We start from the raw sequence: 27,097 nt of genomic DNA on the forward strand, positions 1-27,097 counted from the left end.
CTCCGGCTGGTGGGCGGTGCTTGGTATCTCAAGTCCCAAATCAAGTCAATGTCACAAATTTACAAATTTTACAGCTAAACAGTACACTACAAGATGTTTCTGAAAACATTTCAGGCGAGAAATAGGCATTACAGTAACAGAATATTGATTCATATTTGATCAGTGCTGCCTAGTTTGACCGTTTGGTCGGAGTTTGCGAGTGATTGACAGCTGCTCAGAGACGGCGAGGCTCCAACTCGGCTCTGATTGGTTGTTTTCCTCCAGTCTGTGAAATCTTGCTGATTTCATTAGGAGCACCTGAGGACACAGAGGCACATGATTTTTTTCAGATTACCTGTCTCATTATTCACACTACTGTCGGGATATAGTGACCATTTTATAAAAATGACTTTTTTTAATCATATTTGCTCCATTTCTACCCACTGCAGCTTTAACTTTTATTTTCAGATTTCTCAGTAATATGAATATTGAATATTGCCCTGTGTTGATTAGATAATGGTCAAACAATAACAGACACACCATATGGTAAAGGAGGAAGTTTTATAGCACCTGGACGGAGGATTTGAAAACCCCCACAGTGTGTTCCTGGTGACTGAACTGAGGTAAAACAAAGCAACAGCTAACGTGTTGTTTTCCTCACAAGGAGCAATCATCTTCCAAACCAATTGGAAACAGATTTTCAACAATGCAAATCCATTTTGGAGAGTCCATTCATGCAGCAGGCTTTTGTCTTTGGCAATCGCAGCGACCCAAACTGGTTGTTTGCATAAATGATGTATTCAATCCTTCAGCCAATCAGCATACAAATGAAATCACAGCCTTTTGATTCGGCTGTGATTTCATTTGTATGCTGAAGTGCAAATGTAATATTAGGCTAATGATCCGTAGGCTCATTCATAGTCCGGTCATGGGAGACAAAACAGGATCAGCTATATGGTTATTGAATCTATTCATAACTATAAGGTATAAGAAGTATCAGCACCTTCAAAAGTAGTGGATTTTTTGTAGGCGATTCTGACTTGTGTGTAATATAAATATAACTCCAGCCCGAGTCTCATTAACATAAATTATGAAAATGACCTTTAATGCAGTTATCCTACCACTGATGCCTTCATTGGTGCAGCCCTGCAGCATATAGTCAGCTGTTCAGGGACGAGCAGAGGACAGAGGAACAGACGGTGCCGGCCGGCCTCTGTTTAGATTTATTATTGTTTACAGGATGCCATCTATAATTAGAACAAGTGAATCGATGGCATTACAGCGCCAGCGTGACTCAAACCCTTGTAATACGAGATACAGAAGGAAACGTGTGACACAAAGTGAAAGAGAAAGAAAGAGGGAGAGAGGAGGGAGGAGAATAGAGAGGTTGGCTGAGGGATGTTAGGTATCAGGTTATGACTGTTTCTGCAGCACTCTGCCATTTTCGTTGCCCTTTGGGAAGACTCAGCCTCTTATTACCTTCTGCCTCTTACACTGAAGATATAGGACTCACTTCCCTCCATCCACTCCAGTGATCATATACCCTCACATCCCCATGTGGAAACTGTCTATTTGCTGCGAGAACCAGCAGCCACACACTCAATGTCCTACCTCTGCTTCTGTTGTTTTCAGAGTTAGTTAAAGAGAAGCTTAATGGGTAACGACTGAACATTCCTCTTATAGACTCCGACCATGTAAACGTCTCAGTGCCTTTAAACACTGAAATCCTTCCACTAGGTCACACACAAATACACACACACACACACACGAAACTGCAGCTGTAAGTGGATTTGTCCATGGAGGTGAAACTCAGAAATGGGGGCAGTGGATCACGTGAATGAATAATTGTGTGTGTAAGACATAGCTAAGCCATTTATCAGTAGACTTGTTTTTCAGGTTGGACTCAAATAGCTGCAAATAACTGAATAAATAAACTTAAAAAAAGAGTGTACTAGCCTTGACATGTTTGTTGTTTGAGACTGAATAGTGTGTGATCTGTCAGCTGGATCTATTGTTGTGCAGTAGTGTGAATAGAATATGCTGAGAGAGCTGAACAAACCAGAACTACATGTTTGGACGTACCATTAAAAGGAAGCTATAGCTGACAGAGACATGTACCGAGAGCGATCAAACAAAACCTCAGTCCCAACAACACACTGAATATCACGAGCTTCACATTTGCTGCAGAGCAAGTAACTTAATATGCAAAACTCCGGACAGCAAACAGAAGTTTTATCTTCAGTTTAATAGCATACAGCATCAGATCATAAATACTTGTACACATTTTTTTTTTTTTTTTCAAATAACGCTTGAAGGAGAGCATCGCCAAAAGTAAACAAAATATCTGTCGAGTAAATCCAGGAGGAATACCTGTTTGTTAACAGAGACCAGAAGCAAAAGTTTAAGGCAAATTAATATTTAACATCTGTGCCAGTCGTGACATCAGGCTGAGCGGGCTGTCTGGGAAAGTCAGGGAGTTCCCGTTGCCTCTCAGATGGGCTGAAACATGTCTGGTACACAGCGAAACTCATGGCACTGAACTGAAATCAGTCACACAGATTTTTGTCATGCTTGTTTTAAGTGTACAGAGCTTGCAACCACACCATTAGTAAGAAAATCAGCAGGTTTCATATGGAAATTAAAATGTTTAAAATGAAAAAAAAAAAAGCTTTTGAGTGCTGCTCTCCTCTGATCTACCTCCAGTTCTTTCTCCAGGATATGAGAAGCTGAGGAGACCCAGCAGGAATGTGACGCTACCCTGTAAATGAAAAGCAGGCACTCTGATTGTTCTGCGGCATTTTGGAGTCTGATTGTCACAAGAGATTCTCTGTCAGTAACTCAAAAGGTTGTCCTTGTTACAAAATAAATAACATTTTGTTTCGGCAGGCTCCACATTTACATACAAAGAAACACTTTTCTTTGATTAAAACAAGCTGTATAGGCTGCTCAAACATTAACAGAGACAATAGGCACTTAAATATATACTTTTGTTTACGGCACTTAAATCAGAAAACATTCATTTCAACAGATGCATGGTACAAACGAATACTGACTGGGGCGATGTAAAAGTGCAATCGGTTCCAGAGCGTGGAGAAAACTAAGGACCTAACATCTCTAATAACGTTACCCTCACTGGGTCCATGAAGGAGGACGTACGTGACCTTATGCGAGCAGCAGGGCGTCTATGCTGGTCACAGCTCGATTCCTAACAGAATTACCTCCGAAATTGAATTTAAAGTCGGACTGTGAGTCACTTCTACTGGGTATTATGTCTGGAATGTCCTGTGAGTCGGGAGAGGACAAGATGGAGTCTGGAGATGGAAATGGATGACGGAGATTGAAAAATGGAAGCAAAAGCCAGGCAGGCAGCCTGTTTTGGGGTTTGGTTTACAGAGGTTACATGGTCTGTTTGAGCCCATCGCAACCAGGTTAATGGTTAAGCACTTAAGCACATGGTTAAGAACAAAACTAGAAGTCAGTAAAGGAACCTTGGACCCCTCTCCCCTCCTCCTCTTCTAAACCATACTTAAAACAAACATTCAAACACAAAGGCCAGCTTGTCTCAGTAGATTACCCACTGCATGAACACACTTTGACATCAGCCACTGAAAGGCAGCAATACTCGGCTACAATTAGCAGACATCAGCTACTTTAAAGGCAAAGATGAAGGCTACTCTACACACAGATTTGATCAACCCCAAAAGATGGGAGTTAGTGGCTTTGTTTTTGACTGAGCGGATTAACACTACACTGTGTTAACACAATATATTATCTGGTATTCTGATAAAGGCTAAGCTCATTCAATGCAAGACTATATGCAAAAAACATTCTCATCCACGTGCAGTTAAGGCTTAAGAGATAAATAACATTGCAGATACAGTATATACACATTAAGACTTAAAATTACCAGCGGTATTTACACTGGTAAGATCTTCAGTAGTCATTTCATAGTTTCTAGTAGTCACACTTCATCTGCAATCTTTTTTTTTAAAAACACCATGAAATATCACAATTAACTGATGATACCTGTAATATACTGACATTATTCGGTTTTAATTTGATTGTCAACACGCAACCGCTTCACAGTTTGGTCAGATTATGTGTTGGAATGTTTTTTTTACGAGACAGGTTTTGTTCATGTCTGTGTCAGATCAGACTGGGTTAGCAGGTAGTGCCACCCTGGCTCGTGGGACATTTGTGTACGTGGACGACTGTTGTTCGGGTGTTTCTGCGAGAGAAGCCGGGGCGACGTTGTCGCCGAGAGATGAGTCCGTGCTCGGATCTGTGACAGTCATGGGTTGCTCTGTAGGCTGGCGAGGAGGTGCGGGAGGGGGGAATGTCGGCGACTGGAGGATGTCTGCGTAACGCTGGCTAGGCTTGGTCTCCCTCTGAAGGACTTTTCTCAGCAGAGGTTTCAACAGCCCGATGGTCAACTGGCTGCTGTGGGAGTCTGCGAAGGGAGCCGGGGATGAGGAGGTTGTGCTGGACATGGAGGAGAAGGAGGAGGAGGAAGATGGAGGGGTGTTAGTGGAGGGGAGGTTTTTCAGCACTAAGTTGAGAATGGTGGTGACGGTGAGGTCCTCGGGGCACAACGTCCACAGCAGGTCCAAATAGGGGTCCAGGTCTCTGTGCTGAGCCACCTCGCACAGCAGGGTGGTGAAAATCTCCTTGTTGAGCAGCGGACTCTGTTTGCAGAACTTCCCGGCCACCTGGGTGACCCGCTCCCACTGCTGCTTGGCCATGAGGATCCTCAGCGACTGCAGGATGCCATTGGGCCGCCCGCTGACCAGCAGCAGCTCCACCTCCATGTCCTGCCGCTGGTCTCTGTCCGGGCTCAGGCTGGACACGACGCACAGGGCTCGCTTGTAGAGAGGCACGTTTTTCTCCCCACCCTCCCCTCCTCTCCCGCCGGAGTAGCCCCAGGAGGAAGAGGCCAGGCTGAGGCCCAGGCCGGCCGAGCCCTGCTGCTGCTGGGCGAGTTCGAGGAACCCGGGCAGCCAGCTGGGCTGGAAGCGGAACACTGAGTGGCAGAGGAGCTCGAACACCGGCAGAACAGCTGGGGAAGTGGAGCTCGTAGGTTTGGATTTACAGTTGGCGATGGGATCACCTTTGAGGGTATGATTGAGTTTTATCCCGCCATTTGTGAGTGGGAGGGAGGACGGGGCGCTGGGCGTCACGGCAGGACTGAGGACAGTTTTCCACACGTCTGGGGGGGCCCTGCTGCACAGAGAGCCCTCCCTGCTGGAGTGGAGCTGAAGGGCGGCCTGCGCTGCTCTCCACATCTGGCAGGGGAAGATGCTGAAGATGGAGTTGAGGTAAAGCAGAGCCTCTTTATCCAGCTCAGAGGCCGACAGCAGCCTGGCTACTTCTTTCTCCACTAGATTCTCACACACCGCCTCCACCTCTTTAACATTCCCCCTCACTAAACTCCCCTTCACCTCCTCCAGAGAGACCAGAGCCTTGAGCTCAGCCTCCAGAGAGCCCATTAGCTTGTCTTGCCCCACCGTGCATCCGCCTCCTCCTCCTCCCTTCTGGGACGGCGCCTCTCCTTTCTGCCTCGATCCTGCGCTGAGGTAGTCCCTGAGGATGGAGGCTAAAGAGATGGGAGCCTGGAATCTACCTCCTTTCTTCAGCGTGTCCACAGTGAGCTGGGTGCTGCTCAGGCTCCTCTGCTGGTAGTATTTACAGGCCTCCTCGAAGACGGCCTCCACCAGGAGGGCTCCGGGATGAATACTCTCCACCACACCGAGACCAGAGGGCTTCAGCTTAGAGTTGCAATCTCTGGAGCCCGTCTCCCTGTTCACAACCACAAAAAGTCCACTTTCTGAGAGCAGGTGAGGTGCACATCTCTCAGCCTGATTTACATACAACAGCCCCTCTTTCTTCAGCGTGATCTTTTCCAGCTCTCTGCCACAGTTCACGTCTATCAGATGCAGGTTTTGCCCCACCAGCAGCGCCAGGGTGTCCTGGTACATGCAGAGGCTGGTGTGAGTACCACATTTTACTACACAGTTGTCTGCCAGTTTGTATACCCGCCGTAGTGTCCCATCTCTCTGCAGGAGACACACCCAGCCGGTGCTGAGCAGCAGCAGCAGGCCTCCACAGCCTGTAGGAGAGTAGTCGTAGATCTCAGGCGGGTCAAGAGTCGATAAATATCCCAAACAGTCTGTCACCAACCGCTTTAAGTCAGACTCTTTAGCTGAAAGCTGTCTCAGGGGAGTGTTTTTACATGTGGTGCTGACTGTGAAGGAGTCCTGGCGAGGGGACCAGGACAGGAAAAACTTGGAGGCACTCAACTTCACCTTCAAGTCAGGAAGAAGGTGTACGTGTTCACCTGAGCTGACCACAGTGAATTTAGGATTGTTGTGGAGGGCGATTTTCACTCCTCCCAAGCTGACAGCCCCCTCCTCTACCTGGAAGTCCCGTCTGCAGACACAGTATCTCAGCTTGTTCCTGGTGGAGCTGAGAGCAGGGGTGCTCTCTGAAGGAGGCCTCTCCTCACACCAGATGATGAGATTAGAGGAGGCACACACAGACACCACTCTGGCTCGGGGGCTGTTGCACAGATCTGATGTCTGCAGGAGATGCCAGCCAGCTTTGCACTCCTGGAATTTCCAAAACTCAGCTTTTCCAGTTTCATAAACCACCACAGCTGCTGATGATGTGTCCCTGCTGCTGCTGTTATTATTATTATGGTCCAAGTACAAAACATCCACAATAGGCACAGTCCTTGTCCACCTCAAGTCCAGCTTCTTCTGGTTCTGGGCCAGATGGGGTCTCTCATACTTATCAAAAGTCACAAGACCGACCTTAGGTTTGTGGAGGATGACATGAAGGTGACGTCCATCTGGACTCAGGCGCACATCTGACAGACTGTTATTAGTCAGTTTAAAGATGTCAGTCAGCTCTTTACCTCCAGTATAGTCCCCGAAATCTGACAGCTGCTCCAACACCAACCGAGCCATATTAATTCGCCTGTTAGCTCTGTGTGTGGTACATGAATCTGACCTCAGGCTCCGGAGAGACTAGCCTAACGACGGCATCCCGTTAGATCCTGTGAGAGGCTTCCTCATCCCGTTGTTATGGATACATCCTCCGACAGCTGGTAACCCCGGTAACAACATGTCGGTACACGACAACGGAGCTCAACTTTAAGCTGACAGTCACCGCTGAAACAAATTTTAAGTCCACATTAACTCGAGAGAAAGCCACTTGTACTCATTCCTGTGCTATGTGCTATAGCTCCTCCTGACATCACGGGATTGTTAGCTTCCGGATACCGATGACGTTTCGCATAGAAGAGGGCGGAGCCAGCATGAAGGCCCACAAAGATTGTATAGAGGCAGAGAAGAAGAGCAACATGCCACTGCACGTTGGTCTTCAGTCAGCTATTACTGTACACCCGGCTGGTGAGGCAACTTTATAGACAGCCAGAGTTTAACATCTTAACATCTTTGTGTTGAACATAACTGTAGTGATTTACCTTGAGCAGAAAAGTAGCCATATCTATCTATCTATCTATCTATCTATCTATCTATCTATCTATCTATCTATCTATCTATCTATCTCACTGTCTATCTATCTATCTATCTATCTATCTGTCTATCTATCTATCTATCTATCTATCTATCTATCTATCTATCTATCTATCTGTCTATCTATCTATCTATCTATCTATCTGTCTATCTGTCTATCTATCTATCTATCTATCTATCTATCTATCTATCTATCTATCTGTCTATCTATCTATCTATCTATCTGTCTATCTATCTGTCTATCTATCTATCTATCTATCTATCTATCTATCTATCTATCTATCTATCTATCTATCTGTCTATCTATCTATCTATCTATCTGTCTATCTATCTGTCTATCTATCTATCTATCTATCTATCTATCTATCTATCTATCTCACTGTCTATCTATCTATCTATCTATCTATCTGTCTATCTATCTATCTATCTATCTATCTATCTATCTATCTATCTGTCTATCTATCTATCTGTCTATCTATCTATCTATCTATCTGTCTATCTATCTATCTATCTGTCTGTCTATCTATCTGTCTGTCTATCTATCTATCTATCTATCTATCTATTTATCTATCTATCTATCTATCTATCTATCTATCTATCTATCTATCTATCTATCTATCTATCTATCTATCTATCTCACTGTCTATCTATCTATCTATCTATCTATCTATCTATCTATCTATCTATCTATCTATCTATCTATCTATCTATCTATCTGACAAATGAGTAAACATCACACTCACATTGTTATCTGATGCTCCACAGTTGCTATCATTTGCAATTTTGTTACAGCAGTAGACAAAATGTGGTGCATATTGAAGTATTTTTAGGTTTAGCTTTTTAGAAAGCAGAATTATATATCACTTTATTGTTATTGTCCCTCTGATTGTTTCATGCTTAACAGCACAACTTTTTGTTGCCATCTGCAGATCTGGAAACTTCTTGTCCATGCAAAATTGTGCACAGTTTTTGCACCAGTATCTGTGTCTGCATTGAAAAAAATTTTAATGGCGAAAAGGTTGTCATGGATTACGTTTTCAGTCAGTTCATTATGTGTTGTCCTTTTGTTTTGTGAGTTGTAAACAATTTGGTGTACATTGCTTTGACTACGATTTGTCAATACATTTATGCCATTCAGCTGTTTTCCCCCAATTGAATGACAGTGGAAAACTGGGGCACTACAGAGAAAAGTGCAATTCAATTTGGGGGTCACAGTTTTGGCAGTGTTGAATCCTGAGCAAGATACTAAACTGCTTTTAGATCCAGCTTCAGTAGCTGACCTCGACCTCTGACCTTTCAACAGACAGTGCAAACAAAAAAAGCATGCAGTTGTGGAAATCTAAAGTTCCTCATATTGTTGGAGTGTATGCGGGGGCGTGGCCAGTAATGGGCCTAGTAATGGGCGTGGCCAGTGATGGGCCTAGTAATGGGCGTGGCCAGTAATGGGCGTATAGGCGGCACTGGCCCACCCACATTACCCACTGGCCCACCCACATTACCCACTGGCCCACCCAGCCAAGTTTGATCAAAATACATTTTATTACAAAAATATAAATATTTCTGTAAGAAAATAAATAAATGTAAACTTCATTTAGCATTTTGCCTTTAGCTAGCTAGCTCGCTAACGTCGGCTGCCTTTTCAGTCGATGTAATGTACACAACAATGGCTACAAAAGTTATTTAATGTGTTATTTTAAGAAACCAAGAATTGAGGAAGAAGACACGCCACTGCCTCCATCAACTGAGTTCGCCCAGACCAGTTCTTCAGACTCATTAGCCTACAAGAAGGTTAGCTAGCCCGGGCTCCGGCGGCCGCTGGCTCACAGGCGCCAGTGCTCTCTCCCGGCCAGTGCTCCCTCCCGGCCAGTGCTCTCTCCCGGCCAGTGCTCCCTCCCGGCCAGTGCTCTCTCCCGGCCAGTGCTCCCTCCCGGTCAGCCTGATGCGGTTTACCCGCGGATTAATCTGCAATTGATGAACCACCCTCACAGCCAGATTTGAAGGTACTTCCCTGCTCTGTCAAGAATGGAAAGTCAATGTGCTTCTCATAGAAGTGGTATGGATGTCTTCTTGGTTGGACTACAGTGTAAACAAGGACGCGCTTCGGTTCATGGACTGGAAACACCGAGCTAACGTTACGTCAGGTAAAAAACACTAGACATTCAGGGACAACTCAACTTCACTGGACATGTGTCAAAGCTATATGGCAAACCAAATTGCAGGCAGGGAAATGTGTTAAAATCAGATGAACACCATGGGCTATTAATTTATCGAGAGGAATCGGGACCATCTAAAAGTGGGTTTGGATGTTGTGCTGTTTTGTGCAAAGCAGGACAAAGAGAAAATACAGAAACTTTATAGAACTGTTCAATTTCATGTGTAAATATGACCTGGTCCTCTTGTCCTTTAAAAAGGAACTCAGTGTTTGGACTATGATGAGATCATCTCTATTCAACGCTAAACCCAGGCCATGAAGACAACAAAGGTAGGTCGGTTGTTTTACTAATTTGTTCACTGTTTCAGCCCAGGAAGAAATACTGGTTCAAAAGAAACAGAGCAACGATGATGTGTAGTAATGCTGGCATTATTTGGCTGAAAAAAAGCTTGAAATGTCAGTAGGTGAGTTGAAAACAATATCTAGATAAGCACAAATGAGGAACTGTGCTAGTTTCCTTGTCTGCTTTGACAGCATACTTTAAAAGCTAGCTCATACACGGTGTAACTATGGAAACCAGTTTTACCTCCAGGCAAGAACCCATCTTAACTGAATGAAACTGAGAAACTGTTCCAGTACATGCTTATTCATTTTGGCAAGAGGCTGTGAAAACTGTCAAAATCAGCTGGATTAATACCAACCTGAGAAACTGACTCACTAAAATCAGCTTTAGAAATAAGAGCCACCCTGCTTCACACCACAGATGTGGTTGCAGGAGGATTTGACAAGTGATGCTGGTGAAGCTTTAGATGAGGCTGAGGAGGACAGCCTGGTGGGCGTCTCAGGGGCCAGCTAACATTCAGAGGTAAAAATATACTGTTTTGCCTTTAAAGGCAAAATAACATTTATTACAATGGGAGTGAAAGGCTCAGTGGTGACTCACAGGCCTGCTGTGAAGGCCTTTTTTATTACTTTAACAAACTTTCATGGCAACTTTCAACTCAGCCCACACTGTACTGACATTTAGACCATTAGATACAGACAAAGGAATCTGTCATTTGGCTGGCATTGGTGCACACCAGTTAGGAATATCCATATGGGAGATATTATATTTATTAAGGTATAATTACTCTTGGCTGTATTAACTCAAACAAATCGGAGAAGGTCACAATTACATTTCCTCTCTTTTATAGAGATTACAACCAGCAGCACTAAATGTTATCTTTCTTGTCTCTCCACTGACTTGGTGGATGAATGTCTCTTGGTTTGTTTACATGTTCTTACCTGCACAGGTACTCCCAGAAAACTACCTCTCAAATGTAAATGTTAATTAGCTTTTATTGTCACACATTTTATTTTTCTACACAGCACACAGTGCAATTTACTCTCTGCATTTAACCTGTATTAGGAGCAGTGAGCAGCTACTATATAGCGACGGGGGGCAGTTTGGGATCTGGTGCCTTGCTCAACTGCACCCTGGCTGTGCCCAGAAGGTGTCCTTACTTGGTTTCATGCGGGGACTTGAAATGGCTACTGCCGCCCTTTCTTGTTATCTTAAAAACTCTGTTCTCCACAGAGAACTTTATATACAGCCACGAGTGAAGGCTTATAAGCTCACATATTGTGATCAAATGATGGCACCAAAGATAAAGTAAATGCCATGTTTGCTTGTGTTTAATACTATTAAATAAATAGATGAAATGAAGGCAGGCTTGTGATACCAATAATGTAATCAAATAATGGTGAAAGTTCCTCTGTCTGTGTCTCACTGCCTCATAGGGCACAAGCCTTTTGTCTACACATCTCAGTCACATGTTTTCCTGTCACAAAAAATATGTTTTCGATTTGAAACTTTTTTAGAGTAGTATTTGAATATTTTGCTAGTGTCTGTCATGTTTGTAAGTTCACTTCATTCCCAGGAGGAGGCAGTGTTGATCTTCTCTCACTGAATGTGGGCGACTACAAAGGAAAATGAAGGAAAATATTAAGTGCTCATGAGGGGTAGAGTTAAAAATGGATGCTGTTGTTCTTCATCGTTTCTTCTTTTCTCTGTGCCGCTGAGAGCAATAACTCTAAAGCAGCACAAACAACACTCACTGTGTTTCTCAATGAATATCACATGGCTACACAGAGCTGCCAACATCACAAGATGTCTGTCTTCCCTCAGTTAAACTTGTCCATTAAATCTCATGACTTTTATTGTTCCTGTTTTACCTCACTGCTTCTGGACTGTCCAGGAAAACCTACAGCCGGCTGTGTGGGGTCCACTGAGAACTGAAGTGACTTGAGTAGTTTTTGAGGGATGCGAAAACATTTTTCATTCCATCTTTTCCATCTACATTCCTAGTCTGATTCAAAATAATTATTTCTGGTCATAAAAGCAGCACTTTAAGCCTCTTTTCAACAGATTCAAATGTTCTTTATCTACTTTTCTATTACTGGTTGAAAATAGGAGGTCATTGCTTTGGTGAAGAAACATGTGAAATTTGTTTTTTACTTGCTAGTTCTTTTAAACTTTCTCTGACCTAACTAGCCGAACAATAACGTGAATGAGTTTCCTTGAGGCTGCTCTGTCAAAGCTGGTGCTTTTTTTTTCTTTCAGCTCTCATATATTTATATATGGACTGTTTGTGTATTAATATTGTGCCATGAAAGCACTTTAAGGGAGGCAGGTGGTGTGTGTATGTGTGTCTCCATGTATTTATGTCCTATTATGTCTCTGTGTCATAGCTGATAAAGTATATGGACGCAGCATGTTATTCAAACAGTAGATTCAAGCCCAGCCGCCTCCAGACAGGCTTGCCTTAGACAGAAAACACCCTCTGTTATAGAGTGTGTTTAGTCTGCTGTGCCTGTAGACAGGAAGATAAAGTACTTGTCTGGAGACCAGAGGGGGTTGGAGGCAGGGGAGATTTCCCTTTTGAGTTATAAGGTGTCGAAAAGAAAAACCAATGGCTGCAAAATGTTGCTGCTCGTGGTAAAGAAGATGGGTATACTGTCAGCTTTGCACCCCCTCAGGATAGAATTATTTTAATTTGAGCACAATTTAGAAGAAAGAAATGTCTCCGTGTGTATGTGTGAGAAAAGAAAGATACTTCTCAGTGTGTTTGGGGTTTGAGTAAGATGCCACTTCGCTGTATGAAAGTTGCAGCTGCCTGTCAGCCTCCTGTCTCCTGTGAGAACAGGCAGACATTACTGTCAGTTTGCTCTCGCTGTTGTAAAGCTGTCATGTGCGCAGCCGCTCTCTCACCATGTCTCCCTTAAGTCACTTCACTGGAGCATTTTGTCTCGAGCTTCAAGGGTCTTTCATTGACTGCCGACATACAGTATAGCATTGTGGGAGGTGAAGTCATCCATCTTCCCCCCCCCCCTCTCACATATATCTTTTATAGCTACTCATATCAGAGAAAAGCTAGAATAAAAGGATCAGACCTGAAGTGGAGGAATGGAAGAAAGATAGAGGCGAATAAGAATATTGCTGACAACTTTATTTCATTTTAATAATAAAAATAAATAAATATATATTTTTGTTTTAATGAGGGCTGTAAAAGTTAACGCGACAATAACTCGTTGTCGCTAAGGAGGCTAAATAACGCTCCAAAGTTACGTTAAATTTGGCGAGGAAAAACTGCCATGGCCATTTTCAAACAGGTTCCTTGACCTCTGACCTCAAAATATGTGAATGAAAATGGGTTCTATGGGTACCCACAAGTCTCCCCTTAACAGACATGCCCACTTTATGATAATCACATGCAGTTTTGGGCAAGTCATAGTCAAGTCAGCACACTGACACACTGACAGCTGTTGTTGCCTGTTGGGCTTGAGCTAGCCATGTTATGATTTGAGCATATTGTTTTATGCTAAATGCAGTACCTGTGAGGGTTTCTGGACAATATTTGTCATTGTTTTGTGTTGTTAAATGATTTCCAAAAATATAATATATACATACATTTGCATAAAGCAAACATATTTGTCCACTCCCACTGTATGTTGATAAGAGTATTAAATACTTGACAAATCTCCTGTTAAGGTACATTTTGAACAGATAAAAAATGTGCAATGAATCACGATTAACTATGGACAATAATGTGATTAATCAAGATTAAATATTTGAATTGATTGATAGCCCTAGTTTTTATATCCGAGTGGCATTGATTTCAAACTAAATACAGTTACAATGTTCGTGCTTAAGACAGAAAACAGAGAGCAAAAGACAGGAGAGTATTTGCCAAGAAACTCCGATGAAATAAAGAAAACAATCTGAAAATGTAATAACCATACTTTCTCTCCAGAGTTTCATTTCCGACACCGATGGAGTCCTTTTAGCTGTAACTCATTTTCAGTGAGATTATACTCGAACATCCGAGCACATACGTCAGCAGCCTCTCTACAATATTGACTGCTTAATGAATTTGTACGAGCTACACGGAGTGGCAATTCATGATCGACTGTTGGTCGTACAGGGGGGAGAGACGATGCGAAGCTTAGTGGTTCATTAGGAAGACAAACAGACTTGTAGATAAATGAGGTATGACTGTATCTTCGGCTGAGATGACTGAGCAATAACAAGCTGGATGAGATGTTAACAGCCATTTTGGAAACGTTATGGGCCGTGATTTTGGCATAATGAAGAAAGTTGATGGGACGGGGAAAAAAAGTTGTAATGAGAATATCCCCAAATTAGCGAAATGAAACTTCTGATGTTCCTCAATGTGAGAGGTCACGCAGCGTTGCTGCAATGTCTGCGGCGCTGTCACTCATAACAGACACCCCGCCTCGTGGGCTGATTAGATAACAGGTCATTTACAATTGGCTGTCCCTCCGCATTTAGCACTGGCTCTTATCTCAATGATCCATACCCCGACTCTGACATAAATAGCATTAGCTCTCACATCACACTATTAATCGGATTCATGGCCCTTGGCTCATTGTGGGCTGTGCTGATGTTTTGGGAGCCCTTTGCCTCGCTCTTATCTCTACATCTCTCATTCTGTCCTGTCCTCATAAAGACCCACACATGGCTACTGAAGTGTAGTGCCATTTGTGACCACAGGTTGGCAGTATGTGCATTGGCTTTGATGGCAGAATAGAGTAGTAAAGGTCGTGCCATCACTGTTCTTACACAGAGGTCGCTCACTGAACTGTTCATCCAGAAGGTAGATTAGAGTATATACTCTGCCATCAAATGCTCCCTCCTTATGTGATTGTGACAATACCAGTCAATAACAAAAGTCCATCTCCTCTGTGTTTTAATGAAACAGGTGTGAGTCACTGTGCTTTCTGCAGTTTCGAGTGTACATAGTCTCGCTGGAAGAAAAGATCAAAGAACAGTATTCAGCCATAGCTTCCCTCTTGATTTCCTATTCATTTCACCTCCCTGCCTCTTCATTAATCAGCCTGGAAATGTATCAAGGTTTCCCTCCACCTCTGGTATTTATGCTCTCTCTTTCTCTCTCAACCTCAGCTTGTGCTTGTCTCTCCTGCTTCCATCTCCCTGTCCCAGGATCAGACATAATTGCTGTTGAGATAAACCCTCCGATGCAATTTCTCCTTTTTTTTTGTCTCTGAAAACACCCGCCTCGCCTCGGCAACATGGAACAGTCAAACCGGTATCAGTGTAGCCTTTGATCATGCAGAGCATCCTCTTCCCAGCCATGGCCCAATTTAACTGGTTCCGTAACCACAAAACCCTGATGCTGTCACTTAAAAGTCCTCCAACTTGGCAGCAGCGTTTCTGAGGTGAATCTGACAGCATCTCAGCGTGATCACAGCCTCTAAACACCAGCGGTGTGTGTGCATGTGTTGAGCATGTAGCTGGTGGTTTCCTCTTAAGTTTGTCCCACTTGCCTGAAAGGAGAAGCAGGGAAATCTGCGATGAACCTGTGCGTGATGAAGACCTCAGACGACGAGCTGTGAAATTCTAATGTCTCGCCCCGTCATCACAACTCGGTGGCATTTGAAACGTCTTTGTGTGCTTTCAGCAATTGCCTTTTATGTGCCTGTAATCTGTTTTAGGTGGTAATGTTGGCTCAGATAGAGGTGCATTAACAACAGCATCTGTTTCCCACACACAGACAGGCACCGTCTACTTTCTCTTTCCCTCCACCTCTCTCGCTGCTTAACTGAACGGTATAGTCTGCTCTAAGATGTCTTGCGTATGGCAACGTTTTCTGCCTGATCCAGCAAGCAAACATTATACTGGAGACAGCTTATTATAGATTCCAACAGTCAGCTTCCAACAGAACAGACTGAACATGTAAATGAAGCACTAAAGCACTGAAGCAGGTGGTTACCTGGTAAACCCGCCAAGCTTTCTGTTATTAGTTAAACCTTTAGAAGGATCAGATAAAGGACTCCTGTTTCATATAACTTGGGTCTTATTTTCAAAGTTTTCACCCATTCTTCCTATCAGTAATGTTAACATTGTACTCACCATGTTAATCGCTAAGATCTGGGAATGCGGCAAAATTGCTAAAAATAATGACTAGACCAGAAACACTAGCAGTTTTAAACAAAGCCCCCAGTTATCAAAACTTAATTGGTAGAAAAAACAAAGATGACTATTGTAAACATCCATCACTCTACTTGATCTGGTTCAAATTTGACTTACTGAATATCCACCGTGTCCACGTATTCTAATGTAATACCAGAGAACGACTCTCTCTGTGTTTCTCTGCAGAGCATATGAGGCAGTGGACCTTTCTTGCGATAGCAGAACAAACAGGTACGGGAGGGGTAGAGCGAGGGGAGATTGTCCACGAGTTAATCAATCGCGGATTGGCATCGTTCTCTCGGACGGATACAAAAAATAAAAATAAACTAGAATTAACGCCTTGCGGTTGTATGCCTCCACCAGCCAGTCAAGTTGCAGTTTACATCCATGTCTGTCCAAAATGTCATCACTTCATAATTTTATCCTGTTAGACATTTGTGTGAAATTGTCATAATTAGCGTATGAATTCTTGAGTTATGGTCAAATTCTAATCAGTTCATCCTGATGTGAAGAAATTCCCTCCAGGCGTTTCTGAGATAATGCTTTAATGAGAATGGGACGGACGTGAGGTCACAGTGACCTTTGACCTTTGACCACCAAAATCGAATCAGTTCATCCTTGAGTCCAAGGGGACGTTTGTGCCAAATTTGAAGAAATTTGCTCAAGGCGTTCCCGAGATTTCACGAGAATGGGACGGACGTGAGGTCACAGTGACCTTGACCTTTGACCTTTGACCACCAAAATCTAATCTGTTCATCCAGGTGGAAGTTTGTGCCAAATTTGAAGAAAGTCCCTTAAGGCATTTCAAAGATATCGTCTTCACAATAGTGGTCCAGCCGGACGGACGGACGGACAGACAACCCGAAAACATAATGCCTCCGGCCACGGCTGTCGCTGGCGCAGAGGCATAAAGATGCTAAAATAGGTCGCCAAATCTACTTTTGCGGCTGTTAATATACCTGGGTGTTCCATCTTAGTAAAGTCTATGTGTGGGAAACACTGCTCCTTTAACAAAGAGAAAGGGCAGGGTTAAAACTCCACATCTGACGGCAAAAAGCAGCGGCCCTGCTGAAGTGTCCTTGAGCATTACCAGCTTTAAGTGTGCTGTCCTGTGGATTCATGTGGAGGTTAAAATTTGATTTTTCCTTTGAGCATTTATAACAACAACTATCCTCATGCACTCCTCTGACAATGCTTGAAGGCATCCTAAATAGGTAATCACACTTCAGCCAACTGTGAGTGACGGCCCCCTGTTTTTCCCTTTGACCAGCAGGGGTGTGAAAATCTGGAGAAGAGGCGGGGGGCCGCTTCCAGTCCTGTTGCTTATCTCGCTAGAAGGATTGTTGTTGTCATTCTGGCCACTTCGTCTGACCGCACAAACATCTGGTGTCTGCTTCGTTTGTGAATTTGGCTCAGAGAGTGGCATTCGCTTGGCCAACGTGGGCTCAGGGAATAGCTGCAGTGGAGCTGCCGGGTGCTGTGTATTTCTGTTGAGCTCATATTCATCCCTTCGACCTCCATAGAAGGACAGACGAGAAAGATAAATACAAAGAAAAAACGTAATTTGTCAACAATTGTTTGTCCTTTTTTGGGTGTAATTTGACATTCACATTTCATGACAGGTCTGAAATCGCTATGTGAAGCTGTAAAAATGAGTCTTTCTGTGGGTTTGTGTATACTGTATGTGGCATTACAACACCTATTATTAGACTCAAGAAACAATTACAAAATGAACAACAAGACTGGAATACTGATGAAATATATTTACTAGTTGTACTGGTTGCACATGGGATGCATGCGTGCTATCAAACTGACCCTTCTCAAATTACCCTTTAATTATCCATATAATGATTTTAATAGCATGCTCTGCCATTGAAGGTTTCTAGATTTTAAAGGGGCTATATGTACAAATCTGAAATTGCTTGTTAACAGTGACACCTGTGGCCATTAAGTCAATGACAGTCAGCGTTCTGTTGCTCGCGCTTGTGCTCGCACTATGTAGATGCGAGCGAGCATCAGTCAAAACAGTGAGGTGACAAACACGAGTCTGAACATGATTAACAGCTAAAACCAAAATATCACTATATATTTCACATGCTTGGCAATAATGTTAGCTTACCTGTCCAATATGAATTTTGCCAGCTCGAGGTCTGTTTTGATACCCAAAACCAAACGAAGGTCCCTCCATGAATCGATGTTGATCCTAGTTTTCCCCCAGCGTAGGTCACATTCAGGTTTTGCAAGACAGGCTTCACTAGATATACATTTTTTTGTTTGTGTTGGAGTCTGAGTTGTGGTGGGGGCTGGTCGTTTGTTGGCGTTTGCGGGCCTCATTTCTAACTGAACTTTAGCTATCGTTGCACACTGTTAGCGGAGCTGAAAATAAAGTCACTCACGAGCGTGCATGACGTCACATCCGTTGGATTTTACTGGAAAAAAACGTCCTGCCTTCTTCACATTAAAGCAGTCTACAGGCTGATAGTCGCGGAAGGTCTCATTTTTTAGGTTGGGTTACAACCTGTTCACACATTGTCAATAAAAAACTATTTCTATGTGTAAAAACTTACATACAGTCCCTTTTTAAAATGAAGCTGAAAGCACCACTTCAGGAGCTTCACATTTCTGATCACGATTATAGACAATAAGGGAGTGAAAATGGAAATTGCTGTCACACTGTAACTGTGGAGAAAAGCCCATTTCGAGGCTCATTTGGACACACTGACATACACTCACCTTTAGCGTCAGTGCTGAGATTACTCCAATACAAAACCATGAAATATTCACGCCGTATTATATGAAGATAAATCCGTATTTTCCAGTGATCGGAGACCTGCCATCTTGCATTATCCTCCCTGCAGGCCTGTGCATGCCGGTCCCATTTATTTGACCTTAGCTCTCCCACGCGTACATGCTGGAGGGAATAAGAATACCTATGGCTACACCTCGCACATTACAGCCTCACTGAGTCATTCGCTGTGTGGCTGCATCTCACGAGAAAATGGCATTGACACTGTTGGCCTTTGCTTGATAAATTAGGTCCCTGGGTAGGCATCCAACATTACACTGCACATTCATTATGAGCTAACCACAGGCCATATGGCAGGGAAAGTTCTATATCGCCACACATTAACTTGGCATTATCATAAACATTGTGAACCGCGAACTTCCCTCTAGCTTTTGAAAAGAGCTTTACACTTGTCGACAAAACCCAACAATACAATTATTAATATTCACATCACATGTTTATATGCTAAACATGCTGTGTAGTCCTAATTGGCTTTCGTCATTAAACACCGCAAAATCGAGAGACCTCGGGAGTAAAGAAGAATGAGTTGAGACATGCAGTGGCTAGCAATCAGCCAGCTCACCTCCTAATTGGAAGAAGGTGCAGCTCAGGGGACAGGAGATTGGGGGAGACATTCACAATGGGTGTAATGATTTCCTGTGGGCAGCAGAGGAGCCGGGAGCAGGCCTGATCAGGTAGTGGTCAAAGGAGGAGGTGAGAACGATCAGAGGATGAGGGAAGCAGCTGTCTTGAGACTCATTTGTGGAGCAGTTCTGCTCTGTGAGAAAGGGACGCCACGGACTCTTGGACCTAGATCAATGTCCGATTTCTCCCCCCCCCACCCCTGCCTGTCTCAGTGTCTGTGTGTTTGCCTGCCTCTTTACTTATTGCAGTCTGAGGAGCTGTAGGCAAGAAGTGTAATTCAAACCGTACCTCCGTGGTATAGAGCTGGGTATCGAACCTCAATACTGTCTTGGTACTGACTGAAACAGGGTTTCTTCAGTGTTGACCAAGTTTGATTTAAAGGTTCAGTGTGTAACAATTAGGGGGATCTACTGGCAGAAAATGGAATATAATATTGATAATAATTGTTAAGTATGTTTGTTTTAGTGTATATATTTAGTGTATATAGTGTGTATTCTTTAGTGAAAATAAGAATCATTGTGTTTTCGTTACCTTAGAATGAGCCGTTTCTATCTACATACGGAGCGGATCCTCTCCACAGAGTCGGAGTCTGTAGCGTTACTCTCTCCCGTCGCCGCTGCTCTCTCTCTCTTGCTTCACCACTCACTTTCCTCGTACACACACACTCTAAGCACTGGCTCTGCTCTAAATGATCTACGATACTCTTACTACAATTGACTCTAGAGAGGGACATTTGCGTTTTCGCGTCGGCCACCGTTGCTCTCATACACGCTTGGTTGGTTGCAATTTCCTCACCTCACCGCTAGATACCGCCAGATCCTACACACTGGACCTTTAAAGACTTTTAAAGAAAAGATCTTTTTAATACCACATAGAATCTACTAGACCTTTTTCGCAGCAGACATTTTGACTTGACATAGCAGAAGAAGCACCGGTGTGATTGATGACATTAGACTGCATTCTCTTTAGGTGAGCTGGTTCCAGGCTCGGGTTATTGTCCGCGCTGGCTCACCAGCATGGCTTCCTGGGACACTTGATGGAACATTAACAAAATCTGTTTCACCTGCGCTTTTCCTGCAAAGACAATGTCTGCTAGAGGGAAGTTTTGTGGTTTTTATATTTCATACCGACAATAGCATGAAAAATGTATGGAGGAAAACCAGCAGACTAACACCTAGAATTATTTACAAAGTATTTATTAATTTATTCAATCACATTCACAGCTATATATAACAATAATTATAATTTAACTAATTACGACATATTCAATTCATTAAAGGTCCATATATAAATTTCACATATTTTTTTACATTTCCCACCCTATCAGTTAAGTAAAACATTTACCAAACTTTGAACATTTTTCATGGTATGCAGGTAGCAGGAAATGTGTTTTCCTCATGTTGTGTCACTAATATTAATAATAAATATTATAGATTAAAGGAAAAGTGTGTAACATTCAGGGGGACCTATTGGCAGAAATTGAATATAATATTAATAAGTATGTTTTCTTTAGTGTATTATCACCTGAAAATAAGAATGGTTGTGTTTTCGTTACCTTAGAATGAGATGTTTATATCTACATATGGAGCGGGTCCTCTTCACGGAGTCGGCCGCCATGTTTCTACAGTAGCCCAACACGGACAAACCAAACACTGGCTCTAGAGAGGGCCATTCACCTTTTCGCATCAGCCATCGTACTTCTCTTACACGCTCGGCACATGGATGAAGTTTCAGTTGGTTGCAAACTGCAACCTCACTGCTTGATGGCGCCAAATCCTACACACTGCACCTTTAAGACAGACATGAGGATTAAGATGGTTCTTTATGTTAGTGGTACTAGAACTAATTATAACTTCCTTTTTTCCCCTGAGGAAAATGAATTCTTTCTCTTAAGACTAAGAAGATTCTCTGTGAAATGTAGATCTAGTAAGAGTAAATTGGCATTGAAGACCTGGTCAGATATTGTTGTTCACTACACTCGTATTATCTTCACATTGTAGACTTTTTTAGTTTAGTTTGTCTTCTTCTCTTAAAAGAAAAAAAGGTTTATGTTCCTCAAAGTGAGGCATTAAATTATTGCTTTGTCAGTACCGAAAAAAATATGAGGGGCGTCCCGCGGGCATGGTTTACCCACTATGTGGTCACAGCATCCCTTCCTTGGAGTTGTCCCAACTCTTTCCCCTTGTGTCCTGTCATAAAAAGATAATAAAAGTTTTCAGTCTGGTGTGGCTAAGTCGCCACTCTTATATATTTATCTTTCTCCAAATGGTAACCCTACTTGATCCCCTTTGCCTCTTATTTCCTCCTCCTTCTCTGTCTCCCCACGCGGCTTTTGTCATGCCCATTAGTCCTCGGCATACAATCAATACCTGAAGCCTACGGCTCTGCCTCCATAAAAGCTGTGAAGGAAATGAGGAAGGGCAGGAGAAAAATGAAAGTGTAAGACATGGAGAAGACTTGTGGGGGTTTCTATTAATGTAGCTGCTGTTTATGAAGCCCTCGTCTTCTCTTAACTGTCTATCACTGTCACTACTGCTATTGATCCGATTTAAGCTTCACGATAAGATAAGAGGGTGTTCTAAATGCCTTACTTTTAAATGCCTAACTTTTAAACTGAGTCAGTCAGTTGTTGATTGCAGGTTCACTTGCTTTTCTAACAACTTTAACACCTCTCTCCCATCTGTGTGTCTTTCAGTAGTTTAGTGCATCGTATCAAAACTTTAAAAACAGCTGTTTACATAAATCTACTGATGCCTCTTGACACATCATCAGTGATGTTCCTGGACTCATTGGGTGTTTTGGGGTCTTACACCCTCCTCCAAGTGACCCAATCGTGGCTGATCAGACCCCAGCTTGTGTCTAGAATGACTAGCTACTTATGACTCCATGGCTGTCCTCACTTTTAAAAACAGGAACAAATTGACCAGTGGGACTGGTGGGAACAGTGCAGGTTTAGTAGATTTATAGTTATGGTTCCTGTTTTATGTCAACAAGGGTTTTGAGAAGGAGGAGAGCAGGTGTCTGAGGTGTAAATTAGACTGTAGATCAGGGAAAGCAGCAGACACTGATGCTGCAGGCCTGATGAATGGATAATGGTGCCTCTGTTCCAAAGAGCCCTCGGCATATGGCAAATAAACCAGCATGCGCACATGGAGGGCCAGCAGACAGAGAGGTGCGCACACACGCACACACAACGGATACACACACACAAACGCACACAATTTCTGTTTCGCGCCAAGAAGCTACAGACAGGAGGAACTCAAAGTGAATACAAAACATGTGGTTGGGATGAAAAACTTTAGTTTGGGCACCTGGGAAATTAAAGCTTCTCTTAAATAAACAATTTAAAGCCTAAACATTCAGCATTCATTAAAGGGTTTCTTTGTAGAGGGAAATTAAACCTTTTACTCATTTGCACTTTCATTATAAAGAAAAATGACCAAGATGCTTAGCTAGCTAGCTAGTTTGCACTTATGCAACAGGAAAACAAAATGAACACATGCAGACTATTTTCATTTGTGAGTAAAGTTAACTAGACAGGTTATCAAGGTTAGTCAACGGGCCAAAATTATTACCTCTGCCAAGGCTGAAGGCCTAGGAAGGAGGTTATGTTTTCACCGGTGTTGGTTTGTTTGTTGGTTTGTTGGTTTGTCCGTTTGGATAATAACTTCAAAAGTCTGCGATGGATTTGAATGACATTTTTTGGAGGGGTGGGGTGTGGCACAATGAACAATCCATTCGATTTTGGTGGCTATCCGGATCATGATCTGGCTTCGAGAATTTTTTTTAATTACTCCGCTCAGCCTGAGCATTAACACCACAGACTTTAAGGCATGCGCAGTGTAACTGATGACGCGTTCATGACGCTTCACCCTGCCTCTTTCCTTCTGCCTGCAGAGAGAGAGCGAGGGGGTGAAGGGAGGGGGGGTACCTGTAGATTCTGCGTTTTTTTCTCATTGTGAAATTACAGTTGAGTTCGACCAAAGCACACTTGGTGATTGTTGGAAAGAGTAACGACGACGGTTTAGGTGAGTTTTACTTTGTTTCTGTCCAGTTTGAATGAAGTGTTTTACGATGCTCCGCTACGTACAGCTGATCTCAACATAAACAAAAATACACGTGGATGATGGCGCAAACTGCACGGGGGGGTGGGGGGGGGCAATCGTACTCGGGCAGCTTGGCGGAGGTCTGCGCTCTCCGAGTGCCATTCTAGTTGTACTTATTTTTAACCTTAAGTGTATAACAGCCTGTTGGTAGGGACAGCTTTCAGGACTGTCCAACACTGTTCATTGTCCAATTTCTCAACATTACTGAGAGGAAGATGCTTCAAATTGCCCATCAAAGCCATGTGTTTCCTCACATGCTACACTGCCTACCGCCTTCACGTCACATTAATCGGACTGTAATGAGCAACCGAGTATGAGAAAATGTTAAGGTGTAGTGAATCTATAAACTGAACACAAAGGGAAATATAAATTGGAATGACTTAAACTAATCTAAAGACAAATTGAAGTGTGACTGTAAAGTAGTTAGCTACAAATAGAAATGAACTGCCAACACTACTAGCTAAATATGAGTATGGTGTATAAAACAAAAGTTATGTTTCATCATTTGCCTGTCTGTTGATGTATATGCATGCAGTCATATGGTCAACAAACTCATTGAGGAGAAAATGAAGTGTAAACTAAGATGTGTGCAGGAGGGTTATTGACATTTAAATCAGCTATAGTGTGGCAGCAGGTGCAAAATTGTGTGAATGCAGCACAAACTCACCTTGTTTCGATGCCAAGACACTAGACCGCTAAATAAAGCATATTGTCAGGAAAGCTTAGGTCTGATAGTTGGTTGATCCATTTGACGTTTTGTGGGGAGGGTTTGACCATCGGAAAGAAGCACTGAACATTTGCAGGGGTCATTTAACACAGTCAACACTATTATTGACAAATCATTTAAATGATAACCATTATTAGAATGAGACAGCATTGATTACTGTTAATATATCTGCCAATATCTTCCCTGCACAGGAAATGTAAAAGTCTCAGACACCACATTGCTCTCTCCTCTCTTTAGAGGAAAGATGCAGGAAAGAGTTCTCCTTTTTTTTTTTTTTTTTTTTTTACCTCCTCTACACTTAATATCCATCACTTTCTAAAATCTCCATCGAGCTGCAACTATGACTCAGCTAGTGTGTTAGATAACTGAAAGATGGCTAGAGAGACAACACGCGGCAGTGCGTGGCTTCTAAAAACAGCCCCGATATATTACATCAATCTGAGACTTTAATCTTTAATCTAACAGACACATCCATCATACTGGCGTAAATCATACACCTCTTCTGATAAAGGTCTTCACTTAATTGAAATAATTTTTTTTATAATGCAATCATTCAGCAGATAGCCTCCTTTTCATGGCATGCTGCACTTGATTTGGTTGTACGATGATAAAGTCTTTCCAATAATGCAACAAATAGGGCTGTAATAAATAATGTCACTTCCTCTGGTGATTGATGATGTTTATATCCAAGAGCGATGACAGCAACAGATGCTGTGATTAAGCAGACACTGTCACACACACATACACACACACACATACACACAGAGGAACAAACACAGAGCGTACCCACACAAAGATGTGCTTGCACACAAAGATTAAAAACTTTAAGCAATGACGTGATGTTTTTTCCAAGTATGTGGAAGATGCTCTCGTCTGTAACATGATACTGTGATGTCACGATTAAAAAAAAAGGACAAATAAAGTAATTTTTTACATGCATAGCAATATTAGGATCTTCACACAGCAGTCAGGACTATTTGATGGAATCCCTGGCTTTATGTTATCTAATGTTTAAATAAATAATTATCTTTACTTGCTTATTCCTAGTGTTCACAGTAATTGGAAACAATGCCGGGAGGTACATGGGAGGGCTCAACATCCTGCACAAACAGACAGATGTAAGTCAGAGAATTAGCTTGTTTAAATATTTACAACTAATGCTAAGTCTTAATTGCAATAACTACTCAAAGCTTGGGAGTTGTTAATGCTCACAGTTTTAGGGCTGCAAGTAACTAACGATTATTTCCATTGTTGATTATTTTAGTTGTTTGTTGTTTGGTCTATAAAATATCAGGAAATGGTGAAAAATGACGATCAGTGTTTCCCCAAAGCCAAAGATGACGTCCTCAAATGTCTTGTTTCTTCCACAACTCAAAGATATTCAGTTTACTGTCATAGAGGAGTAAAGAAACCAGAAAATATTCACATTTAGGAAGCTGGAATCAGAGAATTGACTCTTTTTCTTCATTAAAAATTACTCAAACCTTAGGAGCCCCCCTAGACCCCTATAGGAGAACATTTTATTAACTACTTCCCTCAAGTTAGTAATTTGTTCCCTCAAGTTAGTAATTTGTTCCCTCAAGTTAGTAAGTCGTTCCCTCAAGTTATTAAGTCGTTCCCTCAAGTTAGTAAGTCGTTCCCTCAAGTTAGTAGGTCGTTCCTTCAAGTTAGTAACTTGTTCCCTCAAGTTAGTAATTTGTTCCCTCAAGTTAGTAAGTCGTTCCCTCAAGTTATTAAGTCGTTCCCTCAAGTTAGTAAGTCGTTCCCTCAAGTTAGTAGGTCGTTCCTTCAAGTTAGTAACTTGTTCCCTCAAGTTAGTAATTTGTTCCCTCAAGTTAGTAAGTCGTTCCCTCAAGTTATTAAGTCGTTCCCTCAAGTTAGTAGGTCGTTCCTTCAAGTTAGTAACTTGTTCCCTCAAGTTAGTAACTTGTTCCCTCAAGTTAGTAACTTGTTTCCTCAAGTTAGTTACTCGAGGGCACGAGTTACTTCATTGTGCACTTCCTCCAATCCTTCCTGACAGTCAAGTCATTGACTTCGGTAAAGTTGGAAAAATATTGACAGATTCAAACTTCTTGGAAGCTAACTCATAACCGAAACTTTGTTAAAACACAAACAATGGCTCTTTCTAACCATAGTAAAGTAGCGTGAAACGAGTTACTAACTTGAGGGAACAAGTTAATAAAATTTTCTCCTAGGGGTTAGGGGGGCTCCGTACAAACTGATTAATTGTTTAGCAATTTAATTTAATAGTTGACAAATAATCGATTAACCATTGCAGCTTTACACATTTTAAATCTATTATACTCTGGTATCTGTGTTACAACTGTATATCATGCTGTAAAATTGCTCTGGAGTGATAAAAAAAAAAAAAAAAATCCTTTTTTTCCTTGATTTAAATGATTAATGTGACAAGTAGCAACCCGTTGAACAACTGAAGTGTGCAAGATTGTGTGGTGGAACACTAATCACACTTCCAGACAAAGTATAACTTTCTTTTTCTCCACTAAATTGTAAATGAACTAATTGAATCATTCTCAGTCACAGTACTGCCAATAATGTGATTATTTTATCCATGCGTACCCACTGAATATTCAAACACTCTTAAGCTTGTTAAGGTGAGCGGTTTCACAGTGATTGACAGTCCTCTTAGTTCAGTACGTGGCTCATGTTACAGC

General features: G+C 42.4%; 2 protein-coding genes across 10 annotated transcripts in view; one reads left to right on the forward strand and one right to left on the reverse strand.

Moving 5' to 3' along the window:
* Positions 1-2,205: 2,205 nt before the first annotated feature.
* Positions 2,206-7,239, reverse strand: hps6 (HPS6 biogenesis of lysosomal organelles complex 2 subunit 3). The gene has a single exon (XM_074645768.1). The coding sequence runs from the start codon at positions 6,942-6,944 to the stop codon at positions 4,131-4,133; it is 2,814 nt and encodes a 937-aa protein (XP_074501869.1). The 5' UTR covers positions 6,945-7,239; the 3' UTR covers positions 2,206-4,130.
* A 1,891-nt stretch (positions 7,240-9,130) lies between these two features.
* LOC141773759 (A-type potassium channel modulatory protein KCNIP2) overlaps positions 9,131-27,097 on the forward strand; it is a 197,158-nt gene continuing 179,191 nt past the window's right edge. For 6 of the 9 annotated variants that reach the window (XM_074645773.1, XM_074645778.1, XM_074645781.1 and 3 more), the window contains exons 1-2: positions 9,131-9,514; positions 9,926-9,996. In XM_074645773.1, coding sequence (XP_074501874.1) covers positions 9,982-9,996 — 15 coding nt within the window. In that variant the 5' untranslated portion in view covers positions 9,131-9,514; positions 9,926-9,981. Of the gene's footprint in view, positions 9,515-9,925; positions 9,997-27,097 lie in introns of those variants that run through there. The other 3 variants (XM_074645775.1, XM_074645776.1, XM_074645779.1) reach the window with 2 other exon arrangements.

This window comes from Sebastes fasciatus, chromosome 9 (assembly GCF_043250625.1).
Source record: "Sebastes fasciatus isolate fSebFas1 chromosome 9, fSebFas1.pri, whole genome shotgun sequence".
Taxonomy (NCBI): domain Eukaryota; kingdom Metazoa; phylum Chordata; class Actinopteri; order Perciformes; family Sebastidae; genus Sebastes; species Sebastes fasciatus.

What these genes read in the sequence shown, in the direction of transcription:
- hps6 (XM_074645768.1), bottom strand. Translation starts at nt 6,944, where the DNA reads ATGGCTCGGTTGGTGTTGGAGCAGCTGTCAGATTTCGGGGACTATACT.